We start from the raw sequence: 25357 nt of genomic DNA on the forward strand, positions 1-25357 counted from the left end.
TTTTCACCCGACACTTGCAGCTTCCCCAGTTTTTTCATTAACGCTAGACGTCAAGCGCGAGATGAATTATAAACACAAAATAAGCACTGAAAATTAAGAAGTTGTGCCCGAGTTTGACCATGGAATCTTCGGTTAGCATTCACGTCGTTTAACCACTGCGCTACACTGTCATTGCGATTAAACGAGATGCACCGTTTACAAGAGATAGACTATTTGGTAATAAAACTTGAGTTTTATTTTTTAATACCTTATAATTATTTTATTCGTTTCAACACAATTTATATATTTTTGTTAAGAAAAATTGTTAAAGTGGTTACAAAAAATATGATACAAAAAGCATAATAAAATATTTGCGATATATCAAGACATATGCGATGCAAGAACTAAGTTAAGGTTTACAGCAAAAAACAAAATATAGCTTATATGTAAATCATACTATTATCCTCAATGACCTCTACTCCTCAGACAAGTCTTGAATCTAAAACACGAACAGCGTATGTTATTTTAAATTAGCAATAAATTAAAAATATAAACTTTTTTTTAAAACCAGTTAAGTTGAACTTTATATCAAAATAGCATTACCCAATTTTTTATTACTGTTGATCAAATCTAAATAAAGAAGTGACTTAAAATAGACTTAACAACAAGTACTTAGTGAGAAGTTTAGAAATACATTTTATTAAGTGAAATTTTTTTTTTTTTTTCGTTTTCGAATATCGCATACAAGCCGTCGACCATATTTTTTGCTTAACGAGTTTTTATACAGCATACATTGAGATCGTAGTTGGTTCCTTTTTTTGACCGTCGAAGACCTCCGGAAGGTGGCAATCCAAAGTCAAAACAGTTTTGTTTTTGTTTAAGAAAAGTATTTTACTTTTGTCATTAGTTTTAAATATTTTAATTCATTATTAAGTGTTGAGCATAATAACTGCTAATGTATTAGAAGTAAGCCTTACCTATCTAGCGGTCTCTACATGGCTCCTAAGGTCTTGGTAAGTGGACCTTCTTCAGATACTGGTAGATGGTAGGTACTGCAAGAAGTATAAGTAAACAGAGGGTTTGGCGCCATATAAATATTTAGGTAAGTACAAACTATTGAACATTTTATAATTAATACAGTTTTATATTGAGAATTTAAACATACTAAATGGTGTAGTAGCTTTATTCATTCAAAACTTAGAACGTTTTGTATTTTAATAAATTGAAATAAGAGTCCGTTCATTAAACGAATTATCCTTCAGTTTCGCAAACGTTGGTTAAAGCAGATTAACTAATTCCACTTGAATTTTAACTCTCGTTGGTCGCTTATTGCGTCATTGGTTACCATCGACCAATGACCATTCAGATTTAATAAAAAACTATTTACTTGACTTTGATTAGGACTTCAGAAACTGGTGATTTAATTTAATTTTGATATATATATATATATTTTTCTTAACAGCCTTACGGTATTTCACGAAGGTATATTCGACCTTTTTTTTTAGTACACCATTATATTATGTTGACTGTTGTAGTATTGATTATAGCAGTGTTACAAAACAAGGAAATGTATCACACTTAATACCAAATAAATTGTTCAAACATATCGTCGGGCAGGTACTAAGATTTTTTGCGCGTCTCTATCGATTTCGCAATATACAAGGTCGACTGGTTTTGATGCGGATATCGTATGATCGCAAATAACTCGTAAATTTAATAATAATATAATTTTTCTGAGGCCCTTATTAGCGGGTGTGTCGGCATTTAAGTGCGAATTTTTCCTCACTGTTTATTAAGTCTAAATATATAATAAAAACAAAATGATTTCGTTCACACAAATTTAGAAAATTTCTAGTTTTAAAAAAAGGGACGTGCCTAATAAGCACACACAGTTTATTTTTAAGACAAATTCATAAAGTTTATAACATTTTATATTTATAGTTTATCCCGACTTTTCTCGAATATTATTAGGTATTGAATATATGGTAATACATGTATTGTAATATGGTAAGGTACATATGTTACATGCCCTTTTTAGATGCTCTAACGGATTGAATAAAATATGGAAGGTTTTATTATAATTTGAATAAATGAGCTAGTGCCGGCGATAGGACTCCTCCTTGAAGATAGGGCGACGGCCCAGGTTGGCAGGATGCAGAAGCGAGGTGTTGTTAGGAGTCTCCTGGTTATCTGTGCTATATATAGGCGGGAACAGTCATAGCACGTTTTCCCCCATTGGACATTCTGGCGGTTATGGACACGAGAGTCTACCTAAGAAGACTTACATCCTCCGTCAGAACGGCGAAAGCGCTCTACCTCCGAGTGCGCTCGAGGCGTTGAAATGGCGGAAACACTGGAGGGTTCAGGCGACGTGTCGCGGTCGTTTCCGCGAGGAACAATACGCGTCAAGCGTCGTCGGAGCCATTCTGCCGGCCTTCGAAGCTTGGATGAGACGAAAGCGTCGAGTTACCTTCACCAGGTGTGGGCCTCATGTTTCTTATTTCAGACAGCCATCGGGAGGACGGCAATTGGGATGGCCTCGCGCTGCCGTACGCACTAGCGAGGAGTCCGCACTCCTTCGACGACAAGGTAATCTCGCTCCCTGAGGAGAGCTTCAAGCCATGAGTGGAGGACTGCACTCCAATCCGTGCCGAGGAGGGCCATTGCAGTGGTTTTAATGGGTAGAAATCTCACACAAAAACTTCCTCGAATTGCTTCCGGCAATGTATCCGGTATACTACTACTACTTTACTACTACAATTGGCTTAAAAGGTCGATAGACAGCGATTTTGTTTTCTTTTCGAGTCACACCAAAACACAGTTTGCTTTAACACGTTACTCATGTGTTATTTTAACCACTATGGTAATATGAGCTTATTAAATGAAAAAATATGACACTTTCAATTACCTACGTAATTTAAATCTTCGTTTTTTCAAAGCGTATTCGTAATCATTTTTAACTTTTACATGTAACAATTAAAAAGCTTAAATAGGAAGAGGGAAAGGTACGTAGATAATTAAGATAAATTTTCATTCATTTATTGTTATTTTGTCATTTAACTGTAAATTTAATAGTTCGACTATAATCGTGCTATTAAATAATATGTCAATTTTATTGTATAAACATTCCAAGTTGCTACATTGCTGGATTAATCTTGATAAAAATAAATGCAATCTTTATTTTGCAATCAGTCAAAGATTAACGTAAATAATTTTTCAGACATATTATTTTTTGAGTAAAGATATTCTGTACGATAAAAAAATCTAGAAGGAGAATTCGATGGTGAAATTAAAAAAAAATATAGTTGTGTCACATTCAGAACTGGAACAATTCCAATTATTAGGTACAATAATTAAAATTCCTTTGAAAAACAGTTTGCAAAGTTTAGTAATAAGATTCAAATTTCACCCATAAAGATCGTTTTTCACAGAATACTATAACTTAATATCTATGTTTTAACAAGTAAGCGATCACTTGGAAATTGTAATATAGGGTACAAACGAAGCTTAAATTTAAACATTGATTTATTACGTCACGTGAAAATTATATAGGCATAGGCAACATTTTTCAATATTAAAAGCAATAACAGATATGAAAATAATCCTTAGAAGTTTTACGTACATCCTTTGTACTTCGCTAAATGCAAAGCAATATAATTTGATTACCGGTTACATTATAGTGATTTCATAAACATTTAGCAATTGACTGACTTTGAATTTGGTAATACTTACTTCTAATAAATATATTCTTCTTCCAGAGTTAAAATTATAGCTATACTCGTAGATAATACCGATTTGCACATCTACTTCTAGAAGACGAGGTTACGTATGAAGGCACGCGCTACAATGGTGAAAGATAAGTTACTTGGTGCGCATCGAGCCATGAACCGAAAGTCTGGTGTTTGCATGCGAAATACACTTTGTATACAGTCCGTGTTTATCTATCAAAGACTTCAGTGGTCCGGGATTGTTGAAAGTGAACACTGAGTTACGCAATTGTATTAATATAATACCGCACGTTAGCCGCGTTCGGATCATTGGTGACTGATACATCTATATGGGAATTGTTTTTTTTTCTAAAAGGTAACAGGGTTTAAATGTATGGATTTGGATTTAAGTATGCTTTTAATAATAGATGGAATCCTTTCGGACAAGGGAAGATTAATAAGCAGTTCATAACTGTAGGTATCTTCTATAGTATAATCTAGTTAAATAGAGAGGGCACAATATTTTTTCATTTTATACTCTCATTATATTTTTGGGCAATGAATGTCATTAATTTAATTATTTTTATAATATCCGCATAAAATAAATACTAGAAAATACTGTACGTAATGAAAACTTCATGGAAGTCGCTATTCTTTTTTTTAAATTATTTATTTTAAGAGGCCGTAAATGTGGTATTAAATTTAGATCTATAGATGTTGAGCAAATGTATTATGCTGCTCAGTCGAGTGTTGGATAAGGATCTGTTTCAGAATTTTTACACGCAATATAGGCAGTATTTGAATTAGCGCTCTTTGGTTTTAAGGAATATATTCTGAGATATCTAGACACAAATTAAAAAAATAAGGCATTATTAAAAAAAAACAACGCAAGCGAAAGTAACATATACATTTTAAAAATAAATACAGTCTATATAACTATTACATATTACATAAATTTTACCAGATACATATTACTGCTACCCATACTGACATCACACGGGTACAATAATTTGATATTTTGACTTTTCTTTACTACAATACTAGAGACACGCCCCGGCTTCGCACGGGTGTAATGCTAATACTAAATATACTACAGAATGTCTTACAACGTGCACAGTTTCTAAACCATTAGACAATAAAAACCGCTATGTCCCTGCGTTTTAAATCTGTAATATCTTCGAAAATATTCATTTAAATGACATGCTGTAAAGGGCCATGTTGATCTATATTAGATGCATAATGTATTTAAGGTACTTAATTGGATAGGGATAAATGCTTAAAATCACTTCGATAAAAGACATTATTTCTCGTAAATAGAAAAGAATAAAAAAATTTTGTTGTTAAAAAAAACGCATCAAAATCCGTTGTGAAATTTTAAAGATCTAAGCATACATTTGTTTTATACTATTTAATGATGCATGTATTATACATATAAAACTTCCTAATAAATCACACTGTTTATTGATGAAAACTTTATTAAAATCCGTTACGCATTTCAAAAGATCTAAGCGTAGAGAAGGCGGGAACCGACTTTGTTTTTTACTATGTAGAGTTAGTGTCCCAAATAATTTTAAGCTTATATTTTTATTATTAACACTAAAGCTCGCCAATAGTAGGTACGAAACAAAAATAAATTGGTTCAGAATCAAAGGCGAAAAAGGTACTGATTATCAAAATATAGGTAAATGTTTCAACTTTGTTTAGCAATATTTGTTTTTTAAAGTAAAATAAAAATGCTGGTATCCCATTCACATCATATATGTATATTGTTTTAAATAATTTTACCAATCACTATCATTACTACTTACAGGAAAACGGTATTAAGAGATTATCAATGAATTTTAATATATTTCGATTGGTATTTACGGATAAACTTAAGTACGATCAGCAAAACCAATAAATTTCTTAGAAAAAGAAAAAGTATCGAGCTCCTCGAGAAAAAATGCGCCATGTTTTTTTGGTTGTTTACAAGATAATTTCTTAATAGTATTATTTTTGGTAAAAGTTTTTTGTTCCTTCTGGCATCGATCGAAATATCGTCAAAATTCATTGATATTATCTTTAGCTAGTCTTATAGCTCTATCTCAAATGTCCGTCCGTAACGCTGTTAGTTAAATTTTTTAGGACAAATCTAAGTATTGTATTAGGTAAGCGTTTGAATACTGTAAAGGGGACATGTTCAAATGCATGAAATTGTGATGACTGCAATCACGATCTAGATACGAGATGTGGAGAAAATGTTATAATTTAGTATTATTACCATTTGAGGACACGAATTGTGATATTTTCTAGAAATAGACCAATTATATTTCAGTATAGATAGAACAACATTAACAACTTTTATCATTGATAAAGTTAAGTACATACATTTTGCAGTATTTTGTAAAGCATTTTGGTATGTTGCTTCAATAATATTTTTTCTCAATCGAAAAGATTAGTATTGCGATTGGATGCTAAAATTAAATCAAAGAACGGGTTACAGCTGTTAGACGATAAGGGCATTTTTTCTATATTTTATATAGAGAGAGCCAGTCGGGAATAATACCGTAAGATGCGATACCTCATAGACATTAATTTCCTTACACCGTCTATGCGTAGCGAACTATTTGATCTAATATGTTATGCCCTTGTGTCTGTAATAACTGGAACATAGGAGACTACAAACTATTGTTGTATTTAGCATTTATCTATTTGAAAGATTAAAAATGCCGTACACATTTTTTTATTTACTTCTTATGTTTTTATTACGCAGATATTATTTAATGGAATACATTATAAAGGAAGAACAACTAGAAAATATTCCTAATATAATTAAATCATCAATTTGAGATTTAAATAAATACTTCTTAAATCGTATGTGTAGGGTGCACTTAATACGTTTTTTATGACAGTATCATCATGTGACAGTTATGTACGATACGTAACTGCGTAACTGTAACGAAAACTCATGGTCTCATTGAGTGATTACAAGTTACGTTAGAAAACTGTACAAACTAAATTATTTTACTAGCATTACACGTAACTGTGACTGTCAAATATGTTGTAATAATGATGTATGAAGATATTTTATCGATTAAACAATAGGGCTATGCTATTTATTGCATACATACTAATATATATTTATTAAATATTATTCTACCTAATATAGATTACTCGCAATTTTATTACTAATCACTTGGTTTGTAACCGAAGATCGCGGGATCGAATCAGAGCAAAAATTAAAAAATATTTTTACGTGATTATATTTAACTCTTGTTTCGCAGTAAAAGTATATATCGTGAGGTACTAGAAGTTTTTATAGTCTGTTTGCATTTAAAAACAATATAATTAGAATATAAACTAATAGAACAATATAATTGCCCCGTTTGTCAAGCGTACAAGCCTGTTGTTTAGGTCTTGGGATCAAATTCTGGGTCATTCGTTGAGCTTTTCTGTCAAGAAATACTTGGTAAACACTGACACGGTGCAAATTTGCTGGCCCATCGGAAACTTAGATTAGATTAGGAGAGTAAGGGATTGTAAGGGAAGGACCGTGGCTGCACTTGGTCTGTAAAAAAATAATGATTTTGAATATAATTTGTGCCCTTCCAATAAACTAACTTTCGTGTTGATATTTTTGAAATAACATTCCATACAAAATATAACATTAATCACATTATTTTGGGGACAGTAATTATGGAATTCATTTAGTAAATTGAAGTTTTGCGTAACCGTACTTCGTAAATAACAAAGACGTCAAGTAGTAAGGCACAGATAGTAAATAAAAACAATGGCTGGAGTAGTGAAAGTGTTACTTAATCACTGTACACCGCTGACCATTGTCTTAACAGTTATATTGTTTCATTGCGTCCTTGACGCAATTCTACAATAAAATCTATTATTTGAAATACAGGAAACATTATTGTAACACGGTCTGGAAGTTCATTTTTATAAACATTGCCAAAGGTTCTGCACAAGACACGGACACGACGAAAAATATTTGGCTATCCTTGACTTATTAGATTTAGATAAACTTAAGTGAAACAAAAACATGTTATATGAATCTATTATAAAGAAATATCGATTATATTATTAAAAAAAAACCGAAACATTCAATAATAATGATAATATAATCAGCACCAATATTACATAAAAGTAATATTCGCGGTACTACTTATATTAAGAAAATTGAATTCTAAATACAATTTGTTTTTAAACTTGTATAATTAATTAAACAATGAGTTATTGAGTCTCATACAACTGTTTATCCGCCATATACTGATTATTACTATAGAGTCCTGCGGCATATGCAGTGGAAACCTTTAAAAAGGTACCCGGCCCCTTTGTACCAAGTTATTTAGGATTCCTACCAACTACCTGCGATGGCCGTCGTCATTTCACTATCCAATTTAGTCATCATCATCCTCCTGCCCTTATCCCAATTTTACTTGGGGTCGACGCAGCATGTCTTTTTCTTCCATACTTCTCTGTCGGACGTCATCTCACAAGTAACTCTCTTTCTAACCATATCGTCTTTCACACATCATCATCATCTTAATCGTAAACATTTATGTAATGCGATGAGATCTATATATAAGCAAACTGATAGAGATAAGTTTATCTATAATGACGGAGTTGCCCAATTCGATCCTTGTCATGTTTAATTAGAGTGGATTTAAATATTTTCGAAAGGTCTAAAGATATAAAAGAAATATGTTTTTCTTTCAGATGTTACCAATAACAATCATGATTAATGATTCAGGAAAGCAACAATGACAGTCAATGAGGAATGGAGTTCAACAAACAAAAAATATTAATATATCTTACTCTGATAATACTTAAAGCTACTTTAGGACAAAAATCAGTATGTCCACCACCAGATACAATTCTTCCCTGCATATGTACTCATCGCCAAGACGATATACAAATATGGTAAATCAAAGAATTTAAACAAAATGATTTTCAAAGTTAGTTTTTTCTAATGGTTTCTATTTTTAGGTGCACGCACAGCGATTTGCCACAAGTACTAAAAGGTGTTCAAAGGATAGGCGAATATATTAGAAATCCTATCGATGAATTAATAATCGAAAACAACTATTTGCCTTCTTTGCCTGGAAAACTATTTCAAAATGTCAAGATTCTTAGATTAATGATCCGGCACAATGGTTTGGAACGAGTATCAGCAACATGGTTAGAATCTCAAGAACCACATTTACTAGAAATATTTATAGTGGAAAATGATCTTAAAAGTCTACCATCAGAGAGCTTGATGAAGCTACAAAACCTACAAGCTTTAACGATACAATCACATAATCTTAAAAGAATACCCACCTTAATTAATATGCAAAAACTTCGATATGTGAACATACAGTCCGCAAGTTTAAGTAGTATAAATGAACACAGCATTGGAAATTTACCAAATCTTGAAAAATTGTTTATTAAAGGAAGTATAAATTTGAATACAATAAAAGAAAACGCTTTCTACAATATGCCTAAACTTAGAAAATTTGAAATAACCGAATGCGGAATTAGATCTATTCATATGCGAGCACTTTCTTTACTGCCTCAATTAAACGAATTATCTTTAAGTAATAACAGGATATCAGACGCAACTATGATAGGAAGGGCTACAAGAGACCTACCAATGCTTTCAACATTAAATCTTAATTTTAATATGATAAGTAAATTAAGTGAAGGAGCGTTTGTTGATCAACCAATGTTAGAAATTTTATATTTGTCAAACAATAATATCAATATAATTCATCACGGAGCTTTTCATAGAGTACCGAAATTAAGAGTTATAGACTTAAATTATAATGAAATAATACGAATACATCCTGAATCTTTCTTACAACAATCAGGGAGCGGAGTTGAAGAGTTTTCACTTATCGGCAACAAAATAATGCACATATCGGAATTTAGATCCTTACTTGATGCATTGCCTCGATTAAGATATTTGGATATGAGTGATAATTTATTACAAGAAATTCCACGAGGCGCTCTCAGAGGACATCCAAGTTTAGAACGTTTGCATTTAAACAGAAATAATATAAAATTTATTGACGCAGATGCATTTATTGCTATGCCTGCACTACGAGAATTGCATTTAAGTAATAATTCGTTAAATGATATGAATGAAGGCCCATTTTGGAATTTACCTGCTTTAAAGGGCTTAGATTTGTCTAATAATTATTTTCAAAGGTTACAGCCAAAACTGTTGTACAATCTTCCAGCTTTGAGAAGAATTGATTTAAGTAATAATCAATTAACTATAATAGATCCTATTACTTTCATGGAGACTCCCTTGTTAGAATACATTAATATATCGGGAAATGCATTAATTTCTACACACCCAGCTACCTTTCGTAATTTACCAAATCTGTATGAATTAGATGCGAGTTCGAATAGACTAGTTGAATTTCTACCAGGTCTACCAAGAGGCTTAGAGCAGTTATACTTACGAAGAAATCAAATAACAAATTTGCCAATGCTTCCATCACCTGATTTAGATTTGCCTTCTTTAAGAACTCTCGACCTTTCAAATAATGGCATACAAAAAATACAGTATGGAGGTATGAAGACTTTACATAATTTACGTAGATTTTACATAAATCGAAACGGCCTCAGACAGATTGAAGCTAGTACTTTTAGTGATTTAGACCGCTTAGAAGTGCTGGACATAAGTGACAATCAAATCATAACTATTCATCCAAAGAGTTTTAGTAAACTTTTATACCTTAAACAAGTAAATTTACATGGAAATAATATTGAAAATTTTGACTTTATGGCAATACAAAATAATATTGCACTATCAGAAATCGACTTTAGCAAGAATAAATTAAAAAGTATAAGTCCCAATATAATAAACAGGGGCTTAGATGTTGAAATTCTCAACATATCATCTAATAATCTTCACGAATTACCTAATTCTTTAAACGTTTTATCAAAATTGAACGTGTTAGATGCGAGCCACAACTATATCAAAAACTTTGATGGTAATATTATCAATAATATACAAACTTTGGCAGAAATTAAACTGCATAGTAACAGAATTACTGAACTACGGGCTGGGAGCTTTCGTGATTTGAATAATTTGGAAACTATTGATTTAGAAAATAATCAACTTGAAATAATTCATCCGATGGCTATTGCGAATCTACCGAAGTTATTGTCTATATACCTTAACAGAAATCATATTATAGAAATACCTGATCGAGCATTTTCGAACCTTTCAAAGTTAAGAATTATTGAGATGCAAAGCAACAGATTGCAATATATATCGATACGAGCGTTCGAAAATTTACCTTTGGTGCAATATCTTAATTTAAGCAATAATCAACTAATTAATCTGGACAATTTAGGTATTAAACATCTGGTATCACTTGAGGTTCTAGATTTAAGTTTTAATAAGATCACAAGAATTAATAAGGAATCTTTTCAATATATGGAGTGGCTGGTTGAACTGAATTTAGACAATAATCTTATATGTCATATTAGCAATCAACCATTTGATAACATGCCAAGATTAAAGGTATTGTCTTTACGACATAATAAATTAACATCGGTGTACGAAGATAATTTTGCTAAGTTGAGAAACAATATCGCCATTTTGGATATTGATGGTAAGTTTCAACTTCACATTTTATAATTAATTTAATGTTTTACTATAGATTTACTAATGTTATTTTTTTATATAGGTAACCCACTTGTCTGCAATTGTGCAATTATTTGGTTAAAGTCATGGTTGTCGGAATCATCATCTCTTGGGCCAAAATGCGCTGATGGCTCCTATGTGAAAGGAATGCCTTTTTCGAAAACTGACTGTTTGAATATACAATTTAACAATCAAGATATAAAATCCTGTATGACATATGAAAATGAAGCTTTACTGCCAAGCCTAGCTACTTCAGAAGTTTACTCATCATTGGATAAAATAAAAGACTATGAAACACACATTAAAAATAATTACCAAGGCAATAAATTAAACAACCGGCCATTGCCAGAAGAATCAGAATATTTTTATGATGATTATGTGGATTACCCATACAATGAAACATTATTGGAAAATATGAATCCTGCTGCCAATCAGTCCACAAAATCTCAAAATCATTTAGGTAACACACCAACAATTTATGCTGCAATGTCCAACACAACTCATAAAAAAACAGGAATTGCTTTGAAAGTTCCAGTTCCTAGCAGTGGTTTCACATTTTTTGGTGTTCCCTTGCCATCAATAGACATGGGAAAGTTATTAAACACTGGTCGGAAAATAGATTGGTCTGATAATAAAAATAACCAGCAACATCTTAAAAAATATCAAGTAACAGAACCTCCACGGTTTGAAACTGGTGGTTTCTCACCAATGCTTCCTGTTACAACAAATGGTTTTATACCAATACCAGATCCAACAATAAGTACATTACATACTACAAAAACAAGTAATGAAGGGAATTCGGTCAGTTTTAATAATGAAAAATTTAATCATAATGTTATAGCTGTAGATAATATACAACCAACCATGACCAGCATTAACAGTACAACTCACAAAAAAGTTAAAAGTGAAATACATGAGCTAGAAGCCTACCATGGTGATGATAATAGTACCCATGTAACATATAATAGAACTAAAAATATAGAAGAACAAAATACTGATCCTCTAAATATAAGTAAATACAATCTAATGGAGTCTAATCTAACAATTAGTCAAGCAACAGAAAAAGAAGGTATCATAACTACAGATACAAGTAATGATATGTCTATTCAGGGATGGCTTGAAACCAGTAGTGTGACACCAGCCCCAGTTATTGTAACAACAAAACCACTACCACAAATAAATAAATATATTGAAAGCCAACCTACAGCACTATCTGCAATACTTTTACCAAACAATGATGATTTAACGAAAAACCACAGTAGAACGGCAACAGTAACAAAGGTTAATTTACCCCATGCAGAACACTATGATCTTAGATATAATTATTCCCCAGTTATCAATCGCGAGGGTAAGACAAGATTTTCAGAAGAGAGTTCAAACAATAACAAGCCTAGACAAGCCGACAATAATGATTGGTATTATAAGAATTACAACAAATCTAATCTAGAATCTTATGTTGCACCTGGCATTCAATCTTCCTTAGGTTGTAATATTATGGTATATCATATCACTTTAAAATATACAGCAATGTTATGTTTAATCTTAATATTATCCTAGATGTAGTAATGGTAATAAATACTTTGAAAACAATTGTAACATTTATTTATTTAATTGAGTAACATTATACATACAATACACTGTGATTATGATATTTGTCCATTCCTTTCTATGAAATAAGTCTTTAATTTATCTAATGCTTTGTATCTATGGGATATTTTGTTTTTTTCCTCTTTTGGTAATTCTCCATATGTTTTATCATAACCATAAGGCTGAAAAATGCAGTCCCATCCGAAATCTCTAGAACCTCTTGGTGGAACTATAGTTCCTTTGGTTATTCCTTGAAAAATAACAATATCATCATCACTATTGCCTGAACTATACGCAAATGTGCAAACCGCTTCTGCCGATTTATCTTCCCATCCCGTTAGTAGCTTATGCAAGCCTTCTGGTTCTAATTTATCTAGAAACCATTTAATATAAGGACCAGGAAGGCCTCTTAAAGCGTTGAAACAGAGGCTTGTATCTTCGATAAATACTGGCCTATTTATAAGGCGGGCTGCTTCTTGACATTTCTTAATTGATACTTCATTTATTTCTCCTTGTAACTCTGGTAAGTCTAATTTATGACTTACAACTTCCAATGGAAAATTGTTCCCTAAAATAGCTCTTACCTCTTCCAACTTTTTTACATTTCCTGTTACAAATGTAAGAGTTCTTTTATTCATTTTGTTTTATAGTTATAGAAATAGAGGGTTTTTAAAATTTATTTTGGACTTATTAGAAAAAGTGTCGAGTTAATGTTTTGAATATCTGCGAAACATGTGCTTCAGTATTTTGGTTTATTTTTAATGACATTTGACAGTCTGTTATAATATAACTTTCAAGTGTCAAAATTGCAGATAATTATTATAAGATATCCATTATAATTTATATTCATCCAATTCTTATACAATTTGGTTAAAATATCACTAAAAACGATAATACTGCAAAGGTAAAGCAGATCGTAAATTGAAATCATTTTTAGCAGGTTAAAAATGTGGTAAAAATATACAATTTTCGTAATTTTACAAAACATTCTTTACATTGAAGAGGTTTTTTTAACTACATTGGTATATGTGTATTGGTATGTGTACTAAAGTCTATTGCCAGGAATAAGTTTTGTATAATATTTTGCTATTTCCACTATTCGTGTCACTTTTTTTTGTTTGATGCTAGTTTTTTTTTTAAAATAAATACAATTTTACCTATAGATCAGCACCTACAATATAAAATAATATATGTCGGCGGAAAATCACGTATTTAAGAAAACCACGTGCCTGAAAATAATTATTTTAATAATAGAAAACTGTTTGATTATAAAATTAATAATATTTAGTGAATTTTAAGATGTTAAATGTGTTTTAAATATTTCACCGTCCATAAATAGGTATTATCTTCAGTAAAAAGTTCCCCCACCCATTTTCGTTATAAAATGCCGAACTCCCACCGGTGTCAGGCCCCACCGACTACATCGACTAGAGTTTTAACAACGCCAGTTTTAATTTCGCCCCAACATTCGGTGATGCTGTAAAGGCCAGTAGGGCCAACAGCACTATTTCAAAAATGATACAAAAAAAAACGGTATCAGGAGGCTTGTTCGAGCCGTCGGAGCGATTGGACCTCCTCAGTTTGGAATAAATCAGAGAAGAATATTTCCTGAGTTTAATTTCATACCTTCGAGGATGGATAGAAATCGAAACCCTGATATTCGTGACGTCAGCAATGCTGACGTCATGTTTTTAGGAACAAGATAGGACAATCCACTCCGTCATATACATACACAAAAAGACAAAAGATTAAAAGACGATATTTTTTTCTAAATGAAATTTTATGAATGTTTTAAAATATCGAAATAACTTGTTTATTTCACTAAATCTCTGTCTTGTAGAGCTCCATGGCAAAAGACTAAGATTAATAATTTAAGCTTATTTTTTCAAAATCTTTATTATTGTAATAAAACCTGTAAATGAACTGAAATATTTTTTTAGTATGTATTTCAATTTATAATATAATATTTACATAACGCATATTTTAGAAATGTTTAATTTATATATTATGTATATTTTAAGTAGATGCACAGGATTTCTCAATAATTATTTTCCCTGTATATAAAACAGTTATTTTCGACGAAACAGTCATTTGCTAATTATTTTAAAAAAGGGAGGCATTTATTATATTAAAAAGCCCATTAGAAGTAATAGATAGTCAATTAATTATGATGGAAAAGGGCTTAAAATAAGCTATTGAAAGTTTATATTATTTAACTGTATTGGAGCATAATTTAACTGTGTATAACCCATTTCGGGTTAAACAATTATAATTTCTAACATAAAATCATTGTCACCGTTAAAATATCAGATGAGGATATTATAGCATTATTTGCAGTGCTATTTATGTAACTGCTAACAATTGTGGCAATAGATAAACCTTTATATGACAGCCATTTTATAAAACAAATTATATTTTGTGATTTAATGTATCTAAAATGTAACATAATGTGCTGACCTTAAAAGAACTACGTACTTATTAAGAAAATTATCATTCATTTAGTAATTTATTATTGATTTTATATTTGAATATTGAGTTTTATTAACTATTTAATTTATTTTTCTCAATCCTTACTTTTTATTATGTAATTTAATTATCTGTATTATGTATGTACCATAGAGCAGATATATCTAGAATGACTGTCAAATTATCGTTTGTTGGTTGATGATCGGCGAATTTACTTTTGTCACTTTAGCTCACCATCGTAACAAAATATTTGATTCTTGTCGTATTACTTGAAATCAGTAACAATATTCTCTATATCGGAATTTTTAATCTAAAATCATAAAATGCCGAGTCAGGAGGTAGTGACCACAAAAGTGGTTGTCCATCCTTTGGTGTTACTTAGTGTCGTAGACCATTTCAATCGTATGGGTAAAATTGGTAACCAAAAGCGTGTCGTTGGAGTTCTTCTTGGCTGTTGGAGAGCAAAGGGAGTGTTGGATGTATCGAATAGTTTTGCAGGTAATTATATTTTGGTCTTACGAATAGTTCATGATGATTCAACTATGTTTCTATGTCAAAGCGAAAGATCTTAAATTTATCTAAGTTTAATGAAAATGTTATCAAGTATTAGTTCACTATTAATTATTTATAATGGCATTAACAATATATCTTAAAGTTCCAATATTAAACTATACAAAAACTTGACAAGAAGTCTTATCATAAAGTAATACTTTTTTCATATATACAAACTGAGTAAATTAAATCAAAGAAAATATTGCTATATTTTATAAGAATATATTATTTTGCTTTTCAGTTCCCTTTGATGAAGATGATAAGGATAAGTCTGTATGGTTCCTTGATCATGATTATCTGGAAAACATGTATGGAATGTTTAAAAAGGTGAATGCTCGTGAGAAAGTAGTAGGCTGGTATCACACTGGCCCCAAATTACATCAGAATGATGTAGCAATAAATGAGCTTATCAGACGGTATTGTCCTAATTCTGTCTTGGTAATTATTGATGCTAAGCCTAAAGACTTAGGCTTGCCTACTGAGGCATACCAAGCTGTAGAAGAAGTTCATGATGATGGCAGCCCTACAACAAGGACATTTGAACATGTACCCAGTGAAATTGGAGCTGAAGAAGCTGAAGAAGTGGGTGTTGAACATCTACTAAGAGATATAAAGGATACAACTGTTGGCAGCCTTTCCCAACGAGTTACAAATCAATTACTTGGTCTTCGTGGACTTCATTCGCAACTGAGCGAAATCAGAGATTATCTAGTCCAAGTTGGACAAGGCTCCTTGCCCATGAACCATCAAATTATTTATCAATTGCAAGATATATTCAATCTATTGCCTGATATATTTAGCGATAGTTTCCTTGACAATTTATATATTAAAACAAATGATCAGTCTCTTGTAGTCTATTTAGCTGCTTTAGTAAGATCAATTATTGCCTTACACAACCTCATAAATAATAAAATTACAAATAGAGATGCAGAAGAAGGAAAGAAGGAAGACAATAAAGACAAGAAAGAGAAGAAAGATGAAAAGGATGAGAAGAAGGGTGATGATAAAACGAAAGAAAAAAAAGATAAAGAAGAGAAAAAGAAGTAATATGGAATCATCATTAGTCTAAGTTGTTTGTAACACTGAATTATTTTAATAAATGGTATTTACTAATTTACATTTTTGCATAATTATTTAAGCACCTTAATTATTATAAGCAGATATGATTTAAATATCTTATAAAGATAGGTATAAATATAGATTTGTTTATTTGAATTTGAAGTAGTATACAATCATCATGCCTATTAAGCTGGTCATATAACACTATCATTGGGTATTTCTGATAAGATTGATTTATCTATACAATGATGATAAATAATCTAGAACATTGATAAATAATGTGGCAGTTTTCATTTATTACTGTAGCAGTAATGTAAGTCCCGGAATATTTAGCCAATAAGTAGAATCTCAATAAAAGGGGTTAAAAATGGCAGATCGCATACAAATATCTGTAAGTAACTATAAACATTATAAATATAAACACTTAATTCCCAGAGATTTTAGCAATGTCCTAATGTAAGTCCTATATTATGTTTTATAGGACTATGTTTGGTTACAACCGGAGAAGAAGTCTGAATTTGAAATACCGATTGCCGTTAAAGTGCTAAATAGTTCTGGTGGTAAATTACAAGTTAAAGATGACAATGGGGAAGTGTTCTCAACGGCTGTTACAAATGTCATTAAGCCGTTACACGCGACTTCTATTAAGAGCGTGGAAGATATGATAACTCTTGGAGAACTTCAAGAGTACACAATACTTCGGAACCTGCATATACGCTATAACGAACAGCTTATATACGTAAGAACAATTGTTATTTTTTATGTGGTTATTTATTTTTACAGACTTATTGTTATCATAGGTAGTTAACGACCATAGATGTCATATATTAATCAATACCTTGAAGATAGGATATTTAGATATTCGTTTTATTATTACGAATTGTAATTATAACTATAATCCACTCTTTTTTTACACTTATTTCGACTCAGGTTTTTTGTACAGGCTGTATCTTTGACATAGCAATTTACGAAACATTAGTTTCATCTCATTTCTTTTTTAATAAATCAAAGTAGTTTTACAAACGAATATAAAGATTTAGTTAGCTTTATGCAAGCCCGTCTGGGTACCAATAACTCATCAGGCATTCAACAGCCTAACAGCAATACTATTGTGTTGTGTTCCGGTTTGAAGAGTGAGTGAACTAGAGAAACTGCAGGCACAAGAGACATAACGTCTTACTTCCCAAGGTTGGTCCCGTCGCATTGGCAATGTAAGGAATGATTAATATTTCTTACAGTGGGCGGGGTTGTTTACTTACTATCAGACAATTTGAAACTCCCTCTAACATAGAAAGTAATAATAATTACTAAACGTTAAAACTTAAAACTAATTACTAGCCGTTTTAGTATTGCTTCAGAATCTAAGATAAGCAAGTAAACATAAAAAGTAACAGTAAAATGAAGTACTTGGACTTTTTTAAATTTGTAACTTCTTGTATTTTATAAGATATTGTTTCGTTTCAGACTTATACAGGTACCATGTTAATAGCAATAAATCCATATGAGATATTACCAATTTATACGATGGATCAAATTCATTTTTATCAAGATAGAAATATTGGCGATATACCGCCTCATATATTTGCCATTGGAAATGATTCATACCGAGAATTATTAGATACGTCAACAAATCAATGTGTGGTTATCAGGTATGCATAAATAAATTATAGCACATATTTAATTATCATTTTCATTTTCTACATTGACACTGAATATTTAATAAGCAGCTCGATTTTATCATTATCACGTAATACATTTCAGCGGAGAGAGCGGAGCAGGGAAAACAGAGAGCACCAAATTGCTGTTGCAATATCTTGCAGCAGCGAGTGGAAAACATTCGTGGATTGAACAACAGATCCAAGAAACTAATCCGATTCTAGAAGCTTTCGGAAATGCCAAAACGGTCAAAAATGATAATTCTTCCCGATTCGGAAAATATATTAACATTTATTTTAGTCGTAAAGGAGTTATAGAAGGTGGAAATATTGATCAATACCTTTTAGAAAAATCGAGAATTGTAAGGCAAAGTAAAGGAGAAAGAAACTACCACATATTTTATTCTCTGGTAACTGGACTTTCTGCCGATGAAAAAAAGAAACTGGACCTGGGAAAACCTGCAGACTTTGAATATTTAAATTCAGGAAAAATGCTAACTTGTGATGGTCGTAATGATGCTTTGGAGTTCTCAGACATAAGGTCGGCTTTTAAAGTACTTAATTTTTCTGACAACGATGTTTGGGATATATTCAGCCTCCTTGCTGCGATTCTACACTTGGGAAATCTTAAGTTTAAATCTTTTAATGTAAGCAATATTGAATCTTCTGAAGTGGCAGATGCAACAAACGCTAATAGAATATCTGCCCTTCTCGGAGTTAACAAAGCGCGGTTTTGTGAAGCTTTAACTCAAAAAACATTAATTGCTCATGGTGATAAAATTGTTTCCCCAATTTCAGTCGGAGCTGCGACGGAAGGTCGTGACGCTCTTGTTAAAGCCATATACGGGCATATTTTTGAATATATTGTAGAGATTATAAACAAGACTTTACATAGAGACCAACAGCTTACCAGTGGTTCAGTTGGCATTCTTGATATTTTTGGTTTTGAAAATTTTGAATCAAACAGTTTTGAGCAATTGTGCATCAATTATGCCAATGAAAATTTGCAACAATTTTTCGTAAGACATATTTTCAAGCTGGAACAAGAGCAATATGCTAAAGAAGGAATAATATGGTCAAATATTAACTATGTTGATAATCAAGAAAATCTTGATTTAATCGGACAGAAACCTATGAATTTACTCTCACTTATTGATGAAGAATCAAGATTTCCTAAAGGCACTGACCTCACGCTACTATCTAAACTTAATAATAATCACAGCAACAAAAATTCTTATATTACACCAAAGTCAACCCACGAACACAAGTTTGGTGTAAGACACTTTGCTGGAGATGTTCAGTATGAAGTAAAAGGTATTCGTAAATACAATTATTATGACATTATTTACTACAAAACATGTTATAGATGAGTTTGCTTTAGGTTTATAAACATGTTTTTTATTTTAGGGTTTCTGGACAAAAATAGAGATATGTTAACCCCAGATATAAAAGAGATGATACTCGATTCCAATAACTCGTTTTTAAAGAATCTGTTTTCGGCGGAAACTATAACAGCTCAAAGTGGAAGCCGAAAAGTTGTTTCTTTAAGTCACAAATTCAAAACTTCACTCGAATCACTTATGAAAACTTTGTTTGCATGTCATCCGTTTTTCATACGGTGTATTAAACCAAACGAACTTAAAAAGCCACGGGTAAGTCATTAAAAATATATTCATATTTATTTTTGAATTTCTAAAACGCTGTTTTTTTAAACACTTTTTTTAGATTTTTGACCGCGCGTTGTGCGTTCGACAACTTAGATATGCAGGTTTGATGGAAACTGCAAAAATAAGACAGGCAGGATATCCTATACGATATTCATACTCTGAGTTTGTGCACCGCTACCGTCTTGTCATTCCTGGAATTCCGTTAGCACAGAAAACGGATTGTAAAAACGCGACTCAAAAGATCTGCAATGAAGTTTTGAAAGACGATGATTTCCGCTTAGGTCATACAAAAGTTTTTCTCAAAGATCATCACGACACCTTACTTGAAGAACTACGCCATAAGGTACTTATAACGGCAGTAATCAGAGTCCAGGCTAATGTTCGAAGATTAATTTGCAGAAAAAGATATTTGCGGCTTCGAGCTGCAGCTATTACAATTCAAAAACACTTCCGAGCACGTGGCTTTAGAAGCAAATTCCTAAAAATGAGAAGGGGTTATCTTAGATTACAAGCAGTTCTTAAATCAAGAGAACTAAGAAAAACTTTCTTAAACTTAAGGACGTTCTTTAGACATCTTCAAGCTTTTTGTAGAGGGTATCTCGTACGAAAATTAGTCAAGGAAAAGGGTCATATAATGAAAGCTAAATTAGCGCAACTGATGAAAGAGAAAGAAAACAACTCAGGTGACATTAAAAGAGCCGAGGATGGGTATGAAAAGAAATATAATGATCTTATGTCTTCCATTTGGATAGCAAAAGAAGTTGCGGTTGAGAGTAATGTCCAAAATACTACAGTCATAGATGATAGATATGTTGACGATGTTTTCGGATTTTTGAAAGATACCGCGACGCCAGCAGGTACAGTACGAGGTACTGGATTTGGAATGGTAAATAATTGCATAATACTCATAAATAAAACTTATTTCTTCATGAATATTAATGTTGATTTTTATAAGTAAATTTAATTACAGACAACGACGGCTAAACCAACAATTTCAAGCGTTATTCCACTGCCACAAGAACCAGAAGAAGAACCTTTTGACGAATATGACTTCAAAAAGTTTGCAGCCACATATTTCCTTGGAAATATAAGCCATCAATATTCTCGAAAGCCGTTGAAACACTCCCTTTTAGATTTACCATCTCCAATTGACAAAATGGCATCTCAAGCGATTTGGATTACAATTTTGAGGTTTATGGGTGATTTATCGGAACCAAAGTATACAGATGATAAAATAGATAATGTTCCAGTCATGACTAAATTGTACGATACCGTTGGCCGAGCTTTTAAAAAAAGCAAAGAATTTGAAGTGAGTCTGTTTTTAATTAAAATATAATGTTGATTATATAATTAAGTCTTAAAAAATCAAAATCTGTTTTTTTTTTTATAATAATAATTTTACCTTTATTTAGGAAATGATATCTCAAGAACATGGGCAGGGAAAGAGTAAAATGCTCCAGAAAACCCTAAAAAAGCAGACTAAATTAAATGAAGAACTTTTCAAAAATCTCGTTAATGATGACATGACAAACGAAATGTACAGTACATGGTTGAATTCACGTCGTAGTACGAATTTGGAGAAACTTCACTTTATTATTGGGCATGGTATTATTAGGAAAGAACTTAGGTAAAAAAAAAAAAAAAATTTTAAAATAAATTGTGCCATTATTATTCAACTTTAGTATTTATAAATGAACAATTTTTTTTTGCAGAGATGAAATTTTTGCCCAATTATGCAAACAACTTACCAATAATCCTTCAAAAGCTTCTTATGCACGTGGTTGGATTTTACTATCTCTTTGTGTTGGTTGTTTCCCACCTTCTGAACGATTTATTACGTATTTACGTTCGTTTATACGAGTAGGGCCACCTGGTTATGCCCCTTACTGTGAAGGTAGACTTGTAAGAACATTTAAAAATGGTCCACGTACGCAACCTCCTAGTTGGTTGGAATTACAAGCGACGAAAACAAAAAAGCCTATTCTTCTGACTGTGACATTAATGAACGAAACTATAAAAACAGTTCAATCCGATTCAGCTACAACATCTGAAGAAGTCTGTCAACAAATAGCCGATAATATTGAGCTTTCTGATGCATTCGGATTTTCACTTTATATAACATTATATGATAAAGTCCTTTCGCTGGGAAGTGAAGCTGAGCATATAATGGACGCTATATCACAATGTGAACAATTTGCACGAGAACAAGGTACTCCTGAAAAGAATGCTCCCTGGCGCTTGTTTTATAGAAAAGAGGTATTTACACCCTGGCACGATCCAGCTGATGATCCAATAGCTACCAATTTAATTTATCACCAGGTGGTGAAAGGAGTAAAGTTTGGAGAATACCGTTGCAATTCAGAAAAAGATTTGGCAATAATTGCAGCACAACAGCACTACATTGAGTATGGCCCACGTATAGACCCTAACGTGTTGAGAAAGGTAATAGTGAACTATATACCGAATCAATTCATTCAATCAAACGATGCCGCTTTAACAAAATGGGAACATCTTATAACAAAAGCTTTTGAATCCTCTCCGAGCATACAATCTTCAGTTGATCCTCTAAGATGTAAAGAAGATATTGTAATATTTTCTAAAATAAAATGGCCGATGCTCTTTTCAAGATTTTTTGAAGCTATTAAATTGAAAGGTGACACTATCAATAAAGACCTTATAATTATAGCTGTTAATTGGACTGGTGTTTATATCGTAGACCAATCAGAGCATATACTTCTGGAAATATCTTATCCTGAAGTTACTTATGTAGCCTATGATGATGACAAAGAATTTGATAAAGTTGGAAGAATAACGATTAGAACAATACAACAAGAAGAGTTTGTTTTCCAGAGTGTTGATGCAAGTGAAATGAGTGCACTTATTATATATTTGATAGATGGATTAAAAAGACGTTCAATTTATGTTATCACTCAAAGCGATTCTCAAGGATACAGTGACGCTGCGTCATTCTTGCAATATAAGAAAGGCGATCTAATTACACTTTTGCAAGAATCAACAGGAGAAACATTAATGAATGCGACATGGGGTCATGGTGAATGCAATGGCCATGAAGGCCTGTTTCCAACAGAGCAAGTATACATTTTACCAACATTATCGAAGCCTTCTCCTATGATATTAGAAGTATTTAAGAAAGGTAATATAAATACTAACAAAAATGTTCATTCTAAGTACAACACAATACAAAGGAAAAAAATGCATACGCTTGAAAAGTTTGCTGAGGAATATTTTAGAGAAAATTATGATACTAATATCACTATATCAAGACAGTCAACAATAACTCCAGCTAAAAAAACAGGTTCTGGTAATTTATGGTCTCATGCACGCGAACCTATAAGAAAACCGTTACTTAAAAAATTACAAGATGATGAGAAGTTGTCTAAGGCAGCGGTTGCATCATTCATTGCTATACTGAAATATATGGGTGATATGCCAACGCCAAAAGCAAGATCCGTTACTGAATATACTGATGAAATATTTAGACCCACAAACGAACCCGCAATGAGGGATGAGATTTATTGTCAAATAATGAAGCAATTAACAAATAATAGAATACAGCTCAGTGAAGAGAGGGGATGGGAATTATTGTGGCTTGCCACGGGTATTTTTGCTTGTGGACAAGTTTTAATAAAAGAAACAGTAGAATTTTTAAAGACACGACCACATCCTATTGCAAAAGATTGCTTAAAACGTATATTTAAAATACAAAGAGGTGGACCAAGAATATATGCCCCATATGTAGTAGAGGTTGAAGCCATACAACATAGAAGTATGCAAATATATCACAAAGTATATTTTCCGGATGATACCGATGAAGCTTTTGAAGTTGATTCATCCACAAAAGCCAGAGAGCTTTGTGAGCAAATAACTGGACGTCTGAACCTTAAGAACAGTGATGGTTTTAGCCTTTTTGTAAAAATTATAGATAAAGTATTCTCGGTTCCAGAAAATTATTACTTCTTTGACTTTATTCATGAACTTGTAGAATGGATGAAACAAACACGTCCAGTACGTGGAGGTAGGTATTAAAAATAAAAAAAAATGCGTTTGCCTTTTCACAGTCCAGCTTTTTGATTAGAAAATTAACATTGATATTTATTTCAGCAGGAAACCAACTACAGATGAATTACCAAATATTCTTTATGAAAAAACTCTGGATTAACACAATACCTGGTAGAGATAAGAACGCAGATCAAATATTTTACTTTCCACAAGAACTTCCAAAATACTTACGCGGATATCATAAAACTTCAAAACAAGATTTAATTGAATTAGCTGCCCTCATTTATAGAGCTAGATATGGCAATGATCAATCTCTTTTACCCGAAATAACACAAATGCTAGAAGAGTTTATACCACCCGATATGACGAGTATCCAATCCAATTCCCAGTGGAAGTCTGCGATTAGTGCAGCGTATCTTAAACACGGTCCTATGACAGAAGATGAAGCGAAAGAGCGATTTTTAAAGAAAATTTATCAATTTCCAACATTTGGAACAGCATTCTTTGAAGTTAAGCAAACTTCTGATCCTTCTTATCCCGAAATGGTTGTCATAGGAATAAATAAAAATGGAGTCAGTGTTATACATCCCCAAAGTCGCGTAAGTCGCAAATTATTTGTTCGAATTTGTTATATGAAATAAATTTTGGATGAACATATTACAAAATTAATGAATCTATTGCATCGTCGTCGTCTATTAAACTGATAAGTTTTTCATGGATAGAAAATAAGAGTATTATTATCCTGATTTTTTTTATTTTATTGCAGGATTTGTTAGTAACCTATCCATTTTCTCAACTATCTAACTGGTCATCGGGTAATACATTCTTCCACATGACAATGGGCAACTTTGTTCGTGGAACGAAGATTCTTTGTGAAACATCGCTGGGTTACAAAATGGACGACCTTATATCATCATATATTGCTGTATTGCGACAGGCAATGAAACAAAAGCAACGGACGTGATGTTGCACATATAAGTTAGATTATGATCATTAAAAAGCTATTAAATATTTTTTAAAGTACTAAATCTA

At 32.0% G+C, this 25357-nt stretch overlaps 4 protein-coding genes across 5 annotated transcripts; 3 read left to right on the top strand and 1 right to left on the bottom strand.

The window, feature by feature from the left end:
• The first annotated feature begins 8799 nt into the window (after positions 1–8799).
• On the top strand, positions 8800–12996 carry LOC125077042 (protein artichoke). The gene is made up of 2 exons (XM_047688829.1): positions 8800–11287; positions 11363–12996. Exons 1-2 carry the CDS (start codon positions 8815–8817, stop codon positions 12874–12876), a joined length of 3987 nt encoding a protein of 1328 aa, XP_047544785.1. The 5' UTR covers positions 8800–8814; the 3' UTR covers positions 12877–12996.
• On the bottom strand, positions 12905–13668 carry LOC125077043 (inosine triphosphate pyrophosphatase). Its single transcript, XM_047688830.1, has one exon. It carries the CDS (start codon positions 13542–13544, stop codon positions 12963–12965), a length of 582 nt encoding a protein of 193 aa, XP_047544786.1. The 5' UTR covers positions 13545–13668; the 3' UTR covers positions 12905–12962.
• Positions 13669–15555: 1887 nt separating this feature from the next.
• LOC125077005 (26S proteasome non-ATPase regulatory subunit 7) lies at positions 15556–17041 on the top strand. Its single transcript, XM_047688776.1, has 2 exons — positions 15556–15870; positions 16166–17041. Exons 1-2 carry the CDS (start codon positions 15696–15698, stop codon positions 16969–16971), a joined length of 981 nt encoding a protein of 326 aa, XP_047544732.1. The 5' UTR covers positions 15556–15695; the 3' UTR covers positions 16972–17041.
• Positions 17042–17270: 229 nt separating this feature from the next.
• On the top strand, positions 17271–25347 carry LOC125076980 (myosin-VIIa-like). 2 transcript variants are annotated; one of them, XM_047688743.1, is made up of 11 exons: positions 17271–17374; positions 17465–17722; positions 18448–18632; positions 18745–19952; positions 20046–20290; positions 20364–21191; positions 21276–21614; positions 21718–21932; positions 22018–24341; positions 24428–24924; positions 25092–25347. In XM_047688743.1, exons 1-11 carry the CDS (start codon positions 17351–17353, stop codon positions 25287–25289), a joined length of 6321 nt encoding a protein of 2106 aa, XP_047544699.1. In that variant the 5' UTR covers positions 17271–17350; the 3' UTR covers positions 25290–25347. The 2 variants fall into 2 exon arrangements, with proteins under 2 accessions (XP_047544699.1, XP_047544700.1); XM_047688744.1 differs by having other exon boundaries at positions 24431–24924.
• Positions 25348–25357: the final 10 nt, after the last annotated feature.

Source organism: Vanessa atalanta, chromosome 3, assembly GCF_905147765.1.
Source record: "Vanessa atalanta chromosome 3, ilVanAtal1.2, whole genome shotgun sequence".
NCBI lineage: Eukaryota > Metazoa > Arthropoda > Insecta > Lepidoptera > Nymphalidae > Vanessa > Vanessa atalanta.

Bases quoted from the DNA above. Each gene is read 5' to 3' on its own strand.
- LOC125077042 (XM_047688829.1), top strand. From the start codon at position 8,815: ATGATCCGGCACAATGGTTTGGAACGAGTATCAGCAACATGGTTAGAA. The intron at 11,288-11,362 runs GTAAGTTTCAAC...TTTTTTATATAG, and splicing joins CGCCATTTTGGATATTGATG to GTAACCCACTTGTCTGCAAT.
- LOC125077043 (XM_047688830.1), bottom strand. From the start codon at position 13,544: ATGAATAAAAGAACTCTTACATTTGTAACAGGAAATGTAAAAAAGTTG.
- LOC125077005 (XM_047688776.1), top strand. From the start codon at position 15,696: ATGCCGAGTCAGGAGGTAGTGACCACAAAAGTGGTTGTCCATCCTTTG. The intron at 15,871-16,165 runs GTAATTATATTT...TTTGCTTTTCAG, and splicing joins TGTATCGAATAGTTTTGCAG to TTCCCTTTGATGAAGATGAT.
- LOC125076980 (XM_047688743.1), top strand. From the start codon at position 17,351: ATGGCAGATCGCATACAAATATCT. The intron at 17,723-18,447 runs GTAAGAACAATT...GTTTCGTTTCAG, and splicing joins ATAACGAACAGCTTATATAC to ACTTATACAGGTACCATGTT. The intron at 19,953-20,045 runs GTATTCGTAAAT...TTTTTATTTTAG, and splicing joins TGTTCAGTATGAAGTAAAAG to GGTTTCTGGACAAAAATAGA.